Here is a 12645-nt window from a genome sequence, read left to right as displayed (position 1 = left end):
CCAGCACCCCCCGCGACCCCAAAAGGGACAAGCGGTAGAAATGGATGGATGTATATGATTAAAAATGATTTTAAAGGGTAAAACCAAATAAAACAATAAATAGAATTAAAAATGTAAAAACACAGAGGACCACACAACTCACGTAGTGTTAAAAGCCAGAGAATAAAAGTGACTTAAAACGCTCCACTGTGGGAGCAGTTGGAACATGGAGGGGCAGAGTGTTCCAGAGCTTAGGGCCGACCACAGAGAAGGCCCTGTCACCCCTGGTTTTAAGTCTCATCTTGGGCACCACGAGCTGGAGCTGGCTCTCGGACCTCAGAGCGCACGCAGGAGTGTAAATTTGGATGAGGTCCGAGATATAATGAGGTGCCAGTCCGTGCAAAGCTTTAAAACCAAACAGCAAAATTTTAAATCAATTCTAAAATGAACATGGAACCAGTGCAAAGTTTTAAGAATTTTCAACCATATCAACCATCCCTAATTAGTTATTTTAAAATGAGAGTGAACAGAGCTTGAAAAAATCCTCTTCAGTGGATCTTTTTAAATATTGCAAAAAGTATTTCTTCTTGAAAGAAAACTTTATTTTTTTATTTTGCACATCATCCACAATACTTATATTGGACAGGAACACACGTTGTATTTCACAAGGTTCTGTATAAAAGCTCTGATGCTCCAGTTTTTCATGAATTCTGTGAGAAAGGTGCTTCAGTCACAACTGCCTACGGATGAAAAAAACAGCATACAATGCTGCTATTTTTACACCAGGACTTTTTCGGCTCTTTCTTCCCGTTGTACACAGGAAGCCTCTTCTTCAAGCGTGACGACAAACAAGTCACAGGGACATCGCAGCAATATTCCGAGCACGAACGGCAGCCGGTCAGTCAGCCCCTTCATCCAAAACCACGTCAGTGACTATGAAAAAAGGGGAGCGCCGGCATATGAGCTGCATTAGTGTAGGTATGTTTCCCATAATGCGTGAAGGGGAATGTGCAAAATGAAAAGGCGAGTGAAAGGGTCATTTTGAAAGGAAATGTGAGAGTTAAAGGCAGAGTAATTCCCCGCATGCTTAGCCTTATTAAATATGTAGCACAAAGGAAATGTGCTCGCTCTCCTCTTCAGCTCGACCCCCTCACAACCCCAGTGATGCACAGCTTCACAAATTCAGGTAAAAAAATTCTGCAACGTGCGGCATGAAAGACGAGGCTTCGTGGGGAATTAGGATGTTCAAGATGCTGCTGCCCTGACCTTGACTATCCTGATCCTACGCTAATCCTGTCTTCAGGCCGTCTTCAGGCCGTCTTCTGGCGCTTGTGCGCACGCTCCTCTGGTCGCTTTAAATATTGAAGACGGATAATGGCGCTTGCCTTTTTTTTCCCCAGAGGCCAAGGGAAACGAGAGGAGACGGGAGAGAGGAGGAAGCGTTCGTGTACGATCCTCTCACACGTGATAAGATACACACAAGACGCCTCTTTCAAAGACGAGGAATAAAGCAGGAACTTTCCCTCACCTCCACTCTCAGTAAAGACGGCTGCTCCAATGCTTTTAGAGCAAAGACAGCTTGACAATAATCCACTCCTTCCATTCACACTGTCTTATCCTCTTCTATTCCAGGCCCCATTAAATGTGTAAAGACAGCACAGATGTGTGCATGCAACCGGCGTGGTAATCGTCAGCTCCTGAACCTGACGGCTTCCTCGTCAGCGTGCGACGTGCGTCTCACAACACCTGGGAGGCATATTAATACCAACTAATGCTGGAATGTATGGGGAAAGTTAAACAAACCGTGGCGTTCAAACCATCATCAGTGTTTTCCTACGCTACGGTTACAGTACAGATTACTCAAATATAGCAAAATTTCTAAGTTGGCAACACTGATCCATTCTGCAACGTCTTTTTATTCTCTGGCAGACCATATGAGATGTGTTAAGAAGTGGAGTTATATAGTGTAATGCAGGAGTTAACCATTTTGACCTCGGGCTCAACTTTTCCATTACACAGGGGCCTGTGGCCCACTCAAATATTAAAGAGGAACTGGACTTTTTTTTTTTTTATAGAATTTTGCCTATTGTTCACAATCATTATGCAAGACAAGACGACGCATGTATTTTTTTTTTGTATTCATTCCATCTCATAAAGGTAAATAAAAGTCCGCTTACAATGGAGTCAATGGGATGTTCTCTATTGCGCCCATAAAACCCAATAAACAACCATTCAAAAAGGGCAACAATACTTCATTTACATTTTGTGACTTAAATATTGACCAAGTCTTAGTGATATTATTATAAGCGCTAACGCAGACAAACTATTAATAGCGGCGTCAAGATCACTAGCTTGTGCGACTATGTTGACATCGACTGGTGAGCTGCTTCATTTCCTCAATGCTCCTAAAAGTTTATTCTAGATCATAAATCATGACTCTAACCTTGATTGTAGCAGTATGATGACGTAATCCGATAAATTGGTACACTTTGACAGCCAATTTAGACCCGGTAATGGCGAGAACGACACAAAAAGAGCTTGGTTCAATCCCCCTTTTCTTCGCGAGCATTTTGAGTCATTGTTCATCTAAACGGAAATATATCAAGATTCTATCAATCAACATTCTAATGACCGCAGACATTGCACAGTAAGGGATGTTGTATTGTTTGTTGGCTCTCATGCCTGCAGTGAATAATAATCAGTGATGTTGTTAAAAAAATAAACATTTAAAAAAGTGACTGTGATGCGTTTTTTTAAATGAATGCGCTGCGTATGCATAAACTGAGCCAAATACATAAATATTAAATATTATACATATGCCTGTTACTACATTACATATATACATACATCATGTATATAAAACCTTAATGGAGGTGTTTGGATGTTTAAGGGCTTTATAGGCAGAATAGAGCGACTCCCACAGGCTCCATTGTAAGCAAACTTTTGATCGCATTTATTTACTACTTCAAAATGCATTAAGAAAAATAAAAACATGTGTTCATAAGGATTTTGAATGATAGGCAATATATTTTTTTAAAGTGCAGTTCCCCTTTAACACTGAATGAGTAATCTTACTCTTTATTTTAATGGTATTCAATAATTACATAACTAACCAACTTACAGTTTAACAAGATAAACCCTGTCAAATAACATGAAAGCATGTGTTAATCACAAATACTATTATCAAGGCTTACGTCGGGCTGATCAAAATAATGAATACAAATAAAATATACTAAAAATGAAGAGAATAATGAAAATTGATGATAATAAATTTACAATATTACGAAGTGCTAAAATATATTCTAACTAAATTAATAATACAAAATAATGTTTGTAAAATAAACTGTCAATAAAATTAAAGTACAAATGAAAATACAGCTTCACCACTTTAGTAATTTTTTGGCCCATAGGAAACGTCTCTGTGACTTTAAGCTCCAGACTTCTTCTGTTTAATATTGTGAAGTGAATTATATTTATAAAGCGCTTTACATAGTGAAACCCAATATATAAGTTACATTTAAACCAGTGTGGGTAGCACTGGGAGCAGGTGGGTAAAGTGTCTTGCCCAAGGACACAACGGCAGTGACTAGGATGGCGGAAGCGGGGATCGAACCTGCAACCCTCAAGTTGCTGGCACGGCCACTCTCCCAACCGAGCTATACCGCCCATTATTGTCATTACAACCACAAATGTTAGAAAAGTGTATTACAACTGAGTACCGCTGCTGCCCATACGGACCACAGCTGAGAAACTGATATCTTTTGGCAGCCTTCCAGGGGATGCTCATGGCCCAACAATGGTTAAGAACCACTGGTGTAGTGTACAGCGTTGTAACAACATACTACAAGCACAGACAGTCGTATTAAAATGCATGTATATGTGAAGGCGTAACAGGCAGCACCATATTTGTAATAACTGAATTTATGAAATATTGATCAGTGTGAATGATGCCAGCAATCCTTGTGAAACCTCAATTAAGTCAGCCTCTAAAGAAATAATTTCCCTTTTTTGCCTTTTATTTAACTTCTTTTTAACGGTTTTTGCGATGACAATGGAAAGCATTATTATAACCATAGAACCAGAAATAGAACGTACTGATTGCTTTGTAAAGTATTAACTTTTTTGGGGGTACAATAAGAACTAGGGGTTATCTTAGAATTGTTTGAGCAACAAGTCAGATTCAGCTATGAAAATTGTCAAAAATATAAACAATACTGTTAATTATTGCATTATTGATGTTAAACTTAAAAAACATGTTACACTGCACATCACATTCATTTCAGCATTACCTATAAAAGGCCTGTAAATGGCAGGTGAAGTTTTACTTATCTCCTTTATACACACACAGTGTCAAAATGCCATGTTTAGGGTAAAGAATAAAATAAGAGCAGAGTCAAACAAAAAAAATGTCTTTGTGATTTTCTTTTAGAAAGATGAAAATTCACATGTAAATGTCAAAAGTCAACACTAATGAAGAAGGCAATCTGCTCTTTATACTTTGTTATTGATGAATTACTTTCAAAAGCATGCTTTGCTTCCGTTCCGCTTGAGGTTTAAACCTGGGCCCTCCAAATGAGCGAGCCAGAATTCTAGCGTCGTCAACTCAACGTTTAACGCAAACGCCTAACTTTTTTAGTGGCGCTAAAGACAAAGAAGAACTTCATGCATTTCAGTGCAGATATAAACAAAGGTGCAAAAACAACATATTTTCACAGTCACGGTCTAACCAGGAAGTAACTTAAACACAAATACTGTTCATATTCCATTTCCTGTATTGTGAGTTTAGTTTTGAACTCCATGTTGGACGTAAAGAAAGCGAAGCAGATAATATGATACATGAAGGCAACATGAAGATTCAATGGAAAACAAGCAGCATACTGGCTTTCAAAAGTGCAGTAAAATATGAATCACAGTTTGGGAAGACTTTAACGTGCATTTTTTGGTACGGCTTTATATGTTTGTTTGTGTGCAGGATGAGGAGGGGAGGGGTTTACAAGTGTTATGAACAAGCAGATGGACACCAGGATGATTTGATTACCATCTGCATCGGGTGCCAAATTGAGGGGTTTTTGTCTGGCAGAAAAAATATCCTCCGGAGGGGACCGGACCCTAAGCAATCAGCAACAAGCGCCTTTGACCCGTTTGATGGGCTGGACACAATCCCGTTTACACCTGGTGTGAAATCATGCCTTTGGGGCTTTTCATTTGTTTAATTTAATAGCACTTCCATCCATCCGTTTTCTACCGTTTGTCCCTTTCAGGATCGCGGGGGGTGCTGGAGCCTATCTCAGCTGCATTCGGGCGGAAGGCGGGGTACACCCTAGACAAGTCGCCACCTCATCACAGGGCCAACACAGATAGACAGACAACATTCACACTCACATTCACTTGTCTCACAAGAAATATACCGGTACAACATGAATGAAGAGGAGAGAAGTGTGATAAACAATCCAGTTCTATATATTTTAAATTTGTGGTCCGTCAGTAATATATGCTGCTGTCTGTCTGCTCATGGGAGACCTCCAAAGACAAGAGGAGCATTTAGCGATGAGCTGAGAGCAAGTATACGTTGTTTTTTTTATAAGTTTTTTAAAATCTGATCAAGCTTCTGATTGGATGAGAGCACTTGCAGACGGATTCATGCTGTATAATCGAGAAAAAAAGAGTTTGCACCTTACATAAGCTCCAAAGACAAGGTGAACTTTATGACTTTATATACATAAATAGGTTTATAAGTATGAAAGCAATATTAGCGTGTTATGTGATCTTTAACACCAGATATAAACAGGATTGTTAATAATCCCACAAGAAGTCCACATTAACAAATGACAATGAAAGATAGATGAACAGGTGAAAGGTCACAAGGGAATCAGAGGATTTAAGGTGCTAGTCCCGAGTGTCCAAAGGGCGCCTGTGTGTCCAGAGGCCTCTGGACGATGACAGCATTTGACAGATCCGCCTCGTGGAGGCTCAGCTCTTTGTTTTTCAGCTCCCGCAAGGGAAGCGATGTGGTCAGGACGAAAGGCGGGCAGTTCCTCTGGCAGCGCGCCACAAAGTCTTGAACGTCGACAATCCTGGCGGGGGAGACGGAGGAAAGTAGGTCGGAAATGTTGCCGCATGGACGCTACAAATTCAAACGTCGCACAATTCAGAAATTGACCGAAATGTTGAGGGAAAACCTGCAGCAAAGCTTCATTCAAAGTGCCTCACCAGAGAAAGCACTTAAGCGTTATTTGCATCCATCCATCCATCCATCCATCCATCCATTTTCTACCGCTTATTCCCTTTTGGGGTCGCGGGGGGCGCTGGAGCCTATCTCAGCTACAATCGGGCGGAAGGCGGTGTACACCCTGGACAAGTCGCCACCTCATCGCAGGGCCAACGCAGATAGACAGACAACATTCACACTCACACTCACACACTAGGGCCAATTTAGTGTTGCCAATCAACCTATCCCCAGGTGCATGTCTTTGGAAGTGGGAGGAAGCCGGAGTACCCGGAGGGAACCCACGCAGTCACGGGGAGAACATGCAAACTCCACACAGAAAGATCCCGAGCCCGGGATTGAACCCAAGACTACTCAGGACCTTCGTATTGTGAGGCAGATGCACTAACCCCTCTTCCACCGTGCTGCCCGCGTTATTTGCATATCTGGATAATTATGTCATAAATTGTAATGTTACGAGAAGAGAATCATATTGCTTTGCGTATTTTGTCCTACACTGGATTGGTTTTAGCGTGTTTAATAAACAAAGTGGCCCCCACAATACTTCCAGTTTTCTGGAAAAAGTTTTGACAGAGACTTGGGTTCAGTGCTAACTAGGGATGTCCGATAATGGCTTTTTGCCGATATCCGATAATTGTCAAACTCTTTAATTACCGATACCGATATCAACCGATACCGATATCAACCGATATATGCAATCGTGGAATTAACACATTATTATGCCTAATTTGGACAACCAGGTATGGTGAAGATAAGGTACTTTTAAATTTTTTTTAATAAAATAAGAAATAAATTAAAAACATTTTCTCGAATAAAAAAGAAAGTAAAACAATATATAAACAGTTACATAGAAACTAGTAATTAATGAAAATTAGTAAAATTAACTGTTAAAGGTTAGTACTATTAGTGGACCAGCAGCACGCACAATCATGTGTGCTTACGGACTGTATCCCTTGCAGACTGTATTGATATATATTGATATATAATGTAGGAACCAGAATATTAATAACAGAAAGAAACAACCCTTTTGTGTGAATGAGTGTGAATGGGAGAGGGAGGTGTTTTGGGTTGGTGCACTAATTGTAAGTGTATCTTGTGTTTTTTATGTTGATTTAATAATTTAAAAAAATTAGAAAAAAAAAAGAAAAGAAAACGATACCGATAATAAAAGAAACGATACCGATAATTTCCGATATTACATTTTAACGCATTTATCGGCAGGCCGATATTATCGGACATCTCTAGTGCTAACGTTAATTAGCTGGCTGTGCGATCACTTCTAAGTCCCTCCAGGATTTCGCTAGACTTTTTTTTTTGGTATTGTAGCAGCCTAAAATGCCTGAATTTGCAGCAGCTTTTTCAGAAAGTTGTGATGCCTGTAGAGGCTTTTTTGTATTTTGGTAGCATTCAATCAAATTGTGGTTTGATGATTTTGCTATCAATGTTTGAAGTGTTCCTTGTAACCTTAACCTCAAAAAGCACATGATTTCAACAAAATACTGTCTGATCTCATTGTCAAATTAATGTACTGTTTTGATACATTTGCAATGAGGTGGCGACTTGTCCAGGGTGTATCCCGCTTTCTGCCCGAGTGCAGCTGGGATAGGCTCTAGCACCCCCCGTGACCCCAAAGGGACAAGTGGTAGAAAATGGATGGATGGATGACAAATAATAGTAAAAATTTATTATAATTGCATTAAAAAAACACCACTAAACGCTTTCTTATTGTCCACTAGTTGCAGACATTCTCTGTGTAGGTTTTACGCTTGAAAAGTATTTGTCCATCTTGAACATTTATGTTCCAACTAGGGCAGGGGTCGGCAACACAAAATGCTGAAAGAGCCATATTGGACCAAAAATACAAAAACAAATCTGTCTGGAGCCGCAAAAAATTAAAAGCCATATTACATACAGATAGTGTGTCATGAGATATAAATTGAATTAAGATGACTTAAAGGAAACTAAATGACCTCAAATATACCTACAAACAAGGCATAATGATGCAATATGTACATATAGCTAGCCTAAATAGCATGTTAGCATCGATTAGCTTGCAGTCATGCAGTGACCAAATATGTCTGATTAGCACTCCACACAAGTCAATAACATCAACAAAACTCACCTTTGTGCATTCATGCACAACGTTAAAAGTTTGGTGGACAAAATGAGACAGAAAAAGAAGTGGCATAAAATACGTCCTAGAAAGTCGGAGAAAGTTATATATATAGTTATATACAAACTACGGTGAGTTCAAGGACCGCCAAAATTAGTAGGACAAAACGGCGCTCGCCAAATACTCGAATCAGTGAGGCATGTTTAATATAAACAGTGTGCTTTATAACAATTAGGGAGGTTTGCGTCGTGTTTGACCTTCTACGGAAACCATATTAAAACAATTTTTCATACATTTTTGAAAAAGCTCCAGAGCCACTAGGGCGGCGCTAAAGAGCCGCATGCGGCTCTAGAGCCGCGGGTTGCCGACCCCTGAACTAGGGCAACGCGTAAACTATAACTTCCTTTAACGACGCAAATTTTTTTGAACACGCGATTAACACGCACGCGCCCTTTCTGATGACCCTCTGGCAATTTCATAGTGTGGGAAAATTTAGCTGCGTTCAAATAATAATGAGCCACAAGCGGGGCAAAAATAGCAAGTATAAATGGACAAAAAAAAGGTACATTATGGGAAGCCCAGGTCAAAAGTCATGGCAAGTCGTTCTTCTTCGTAATATGTCATTTTGGGGCAAAAAGTGTGTGCACGCTTGCATTCAGAGAGGTGGAGCTTCACTTCTGTGTTTAGATCAGTGGTTCTTAACCTGGGTTCGATCGAACCCTAAGGATTCTGTGAGTCGGCCTCAGGGGTTCGGCGGAGCCTCCGCCGCGGAGGTCTATACACACCCAACTCATCGTGTAAATAAAAACTTCTCCCTATCGGCGTATTATGGATACCCCCAAACAATTTTCCCTCTAATTTTCCATCTGATTTGCAGGTGTGTAATTTGTTGTGAGTTCATGCACTGTGTTTGTGTTGTTCTTTGAACAAGGTGATGTTCATGCACGGTTCATTTTGTGCACCAGTAAAAAAACATAACTTTGTCTTGAATTTGAAAAAAAAATAAAAAAATGTATATTTCATTAAAGAAGGGTTCGGTGAAGGCGCATATGAAACTGGTGGGGTTCGGTACCTCCAACAAGGTTAAGAACCACTGGTTTAGATTATAGTTAAGTTCATTGATAACATAAAATGTAGATCGTTACTGTAACTGGTTAAGTACAATTGTAAGCTCAGTAGAAATGAAACAAAGTAGGCAGCAAGTCAAGAGGCACTTTTTTTTTAATCTGTCAGTCAAGACACCTTTTCTCAAAACAATCACAGACAAAAAAAAAGCGCTAAACTTTACATGCAGTTTAACTACACTAACAAAATGAAAAATGTCTTACATTGCGATCATGCTTTGATTGTCAAAGATGTTTTGTAATGTCATTTTGACATTTTTACCTAAATAAATATATTATTATATTTTTATCTTCCTACTCCTTTTCGGACATGCTGTAATAGAAGAACTAGAAATATGTGATGCATCACATTGTAATTGTATTGTATGCATGTTCGAAATAAACTGAAGCTGAACTGAACTAAATAAATGCTAGTACATCGGTTGAGGAATATAGGGGGCATATTTTCTGGCAGGCTGAAATATTGTGTTAACTATTTCATAACATGTTCTAGTTGATAGTCCTCCATTACAGAAAGTTTCACAGGCTGGAAATTACACTTTATTAATAAATAGACACGCTTAAGACATTGTTGTGTGGCAATAATACCATTAACTTGTACAACACGTAATGTTCAGTATACCAGAAGCATTTATTCAGGTAGAAATATCACATCTTTGACAATCAAACCATGATCGTAACAATGCACAATTTGTGTTAACACACGAAACTGGTATCTAAACACGGAAGTGTAGGTCCTCTCCTCTAAAAGCAAGTGCTCTTTCAACAAATCTCGTCCATAATACACCACTGCACTGCAAGTCATTTCTTTATTGTCATGCATAATGTGTTTTGGTCCATTTTATGTTGAGATGTTTAAAAGGCATGATGTTTAACAAACATGTCATTAAAGCAAACACATTTTCCAGTAATAGTTTTAAACACTTGAAATGATCTGTCTATTACACACTTATTAATAAAGGATGTATACAGAATACCGGTATTTTTAGGTACCGGTTTCTAATTGGGTCGATCGAAGCGGACCATTAAAATTCTGGACTAATGATACTGCTATCATCACTGTACTTTATTTATCCAGCTGACCGTCGTAATAATGACACACATGCTGTCACATTCATTCAGGTGATGCTGCAAAACATAAAAAAAGACACAGCGGAACAGCCAATTGGAGCCCCACTTCCAGTTACACACTACACGGAAGTAAACAGAATCATAGATTTACGCGTCATTGGAATTGCGAATGGAATCATGTTTGCTAAAAACAGAATCTAAATGCGGAAAGTCACAAAAATAAAAAATAAAAAGTTTAAAAAGTAAAACATTTAAGTAATATAAGAATCCATAAAGTTGCTCGGAAGCAATATACCATCCGCTGACCGGTCTCTGGTCGCCATATGACGTCACTCCATCGTGCCGCGTTTGCGTGGAATCAAACACACTTTGATTAACTGCAAACCCAGCTGATATGCTAACTGTATTGATTGTTTAATATGATATGATATACAGTACCATGTAAAAGGTCTGTGCTCTGCCTACATAAAAAAAAATTCCAGCTGAGTGTAATTGTAATGAATAAAACCAGTGATGGATCTGTGTGGTGTCTTTACAAGATGATGACATAACTACATTGCACCTTGCACTGCAAACATATTTGACTTGTTCAAGACTTTAAAAACAGGTGTTGATAAGACTTCCCTGAAATGTTACATAATGTTAAATAACCTTTGTGCCAATAACATTTTTAATAAAAATGCATTTTTTAACATCTTTATTTACATTAATTACATATAGTACCGATAAGAGTACCGATGAATACCAGTATCGATAAAGAATATCGATAAGGGTATCGTATCGATAAAATCCAAACAATATACAAACCTACTTAATGATGAAAAATTAAATCTATCTGCAATTAATCATGATTAATTTGAGTTAACTTTGTACAAAATGTGATCAATCACGATTAAATATTTTAATCGTTTGACAGCCCTAGTTCCAACACATTTATTCTCGTACATTAAGAGCATCTGTGAACTGTTCAGAGCGATCGATAGCGCAAATTTTTGTTAGTAAATGAGAGATGAGAGATTATCATCACACTTCAACATCCATCCATCCATTTTCTACCGCTTGTCCCTCTCAGGGTCGTGGGGGGCCTGAAGCCTATCCTAGCTGCAGTCGGGAGGAAGTCAGGGTACACCCTGGACAAGTCGCTGCTTCATCGTGTTCATATTATAATACCTTACCCAGAGGGCTAAGCACTGTAGATGGGAACCGGAAGTAAGTCTGAGCTACGCTGGAGTAGGGCTGGGCGATATATCGAATATACTCGATATATCGCGGGTTTGTCTCAATAGAAAATGACTATATCGTGAGTATTCGAGTATACGTTCTCACGCAGTTGCTTTTAGCTGCGGGCATTACACTACAGGCGTTTCTCACTCTTTGTTGTCGCTGCTTCTCACAGAGACATAAAACAAACGCACCTTCCTACATACAGTACGTCACATACTGTCGCGCCTGCAACGCCATACGCCCTCGCAGAGCAGAGAGGTAGCAGCATGGGTAACGTTAGCTGTGGTGCAAGCGGAGCGGTGCGAGTGGTAATACGAGAGGTAATACGAGAGAAAGAAGGTGCGAATCTGGTAACAAATGGAGGAAGAATAATTCATTCAAAAGAAAAACAGCACAGGATCCATCGTCTGGCGGTGGCTTGGCTTCAAGCGGTAAGATGTTGAACAGACAACCGTAATATGTCAAGTATGCGGCAAAAGCGTTGCTACAAAAAGTAGCTGCACTACTAATTTGTAGCATGACTTGAAAAGTCACCCGCTAGAGAATGAAGAGTGCTTCAAACTCCGCATGTCAACATCTCCAACAAAATGTACTGACCCAATTGAGCCTGGCGTCTTCCATTTTCAGATCAACACCGTATGAAAAAAATAGTCAACAACAGAAGGAGATAACGTCCGCAGTAACCTACCACATAGCGAAGGACATACACTATTTGATTTCTTATTATGTAGCTAATTTTTATTTTAAAGTTTTTGACATATCTTGTGTGACATCATGCACAAAAGTGCATTTTGTTTTAAACTATTGTAGTGGCGTTCTGTACAAAAAGTGCACTTTAATTTAGTGTTGTTTTGATATGTCATCTTGGTGACATCATTCACAAAAGTGCACTAATAGCTTGTTTTAAA

At 39.2% G+C, this 12645-nt stretch overlaps 1 protein-coding gene across 3 annotated transcripts in view; it reads right to left on the bottom strand.

Moving 5' to 3' along the window:
- Nucleotides 1-12645, bottom strand: part of ubxn2a (UBX domain protein 2A) — a 28081-nt gene that overhangs the window by 5384 nt on the left and 10052 nt on the right. The window contains exon 7 of one of the 3 annotated variants that reach the window (XM_061929435.1): nt 5659-6053. The exons of the other annotated variants lie outside the window; for them this stretch is intronic. Within the exon in view, the coding sequence (XP_061785419.1) occupies nt 5858-6053 (196 nt within the window). The 3' untranslated portion in view covers nt 5659-5857. Of the gene's footprint in view, nt 1-5658; nt 6054-12645 lie in introns of those variants that run through there. 3 annotated transcript variants of the gene reach the window in all.

This window comes from Nerophis lumbriciformis, linkage group LG34 (genome assembly GCF_033978685.3).
Source record: "Nerophis lumbriciformis linkage group LG34, RoL_Nlum_v2.1, whole genome shotgun sequence".
In the NCBI taxonomy this organism is placed as follows: domain Eukaryota; kingdom Metazoa; phylum Chordata; class Actinopteri; order Syngnathiformes; family Syngnathidae; genus Nerophis; species Nerophis lumbriciformis.
Note: the sequence above shows the minus strand (reverse complement) of the source record. Positions and strands in the feature narration are given on the sequence as shown.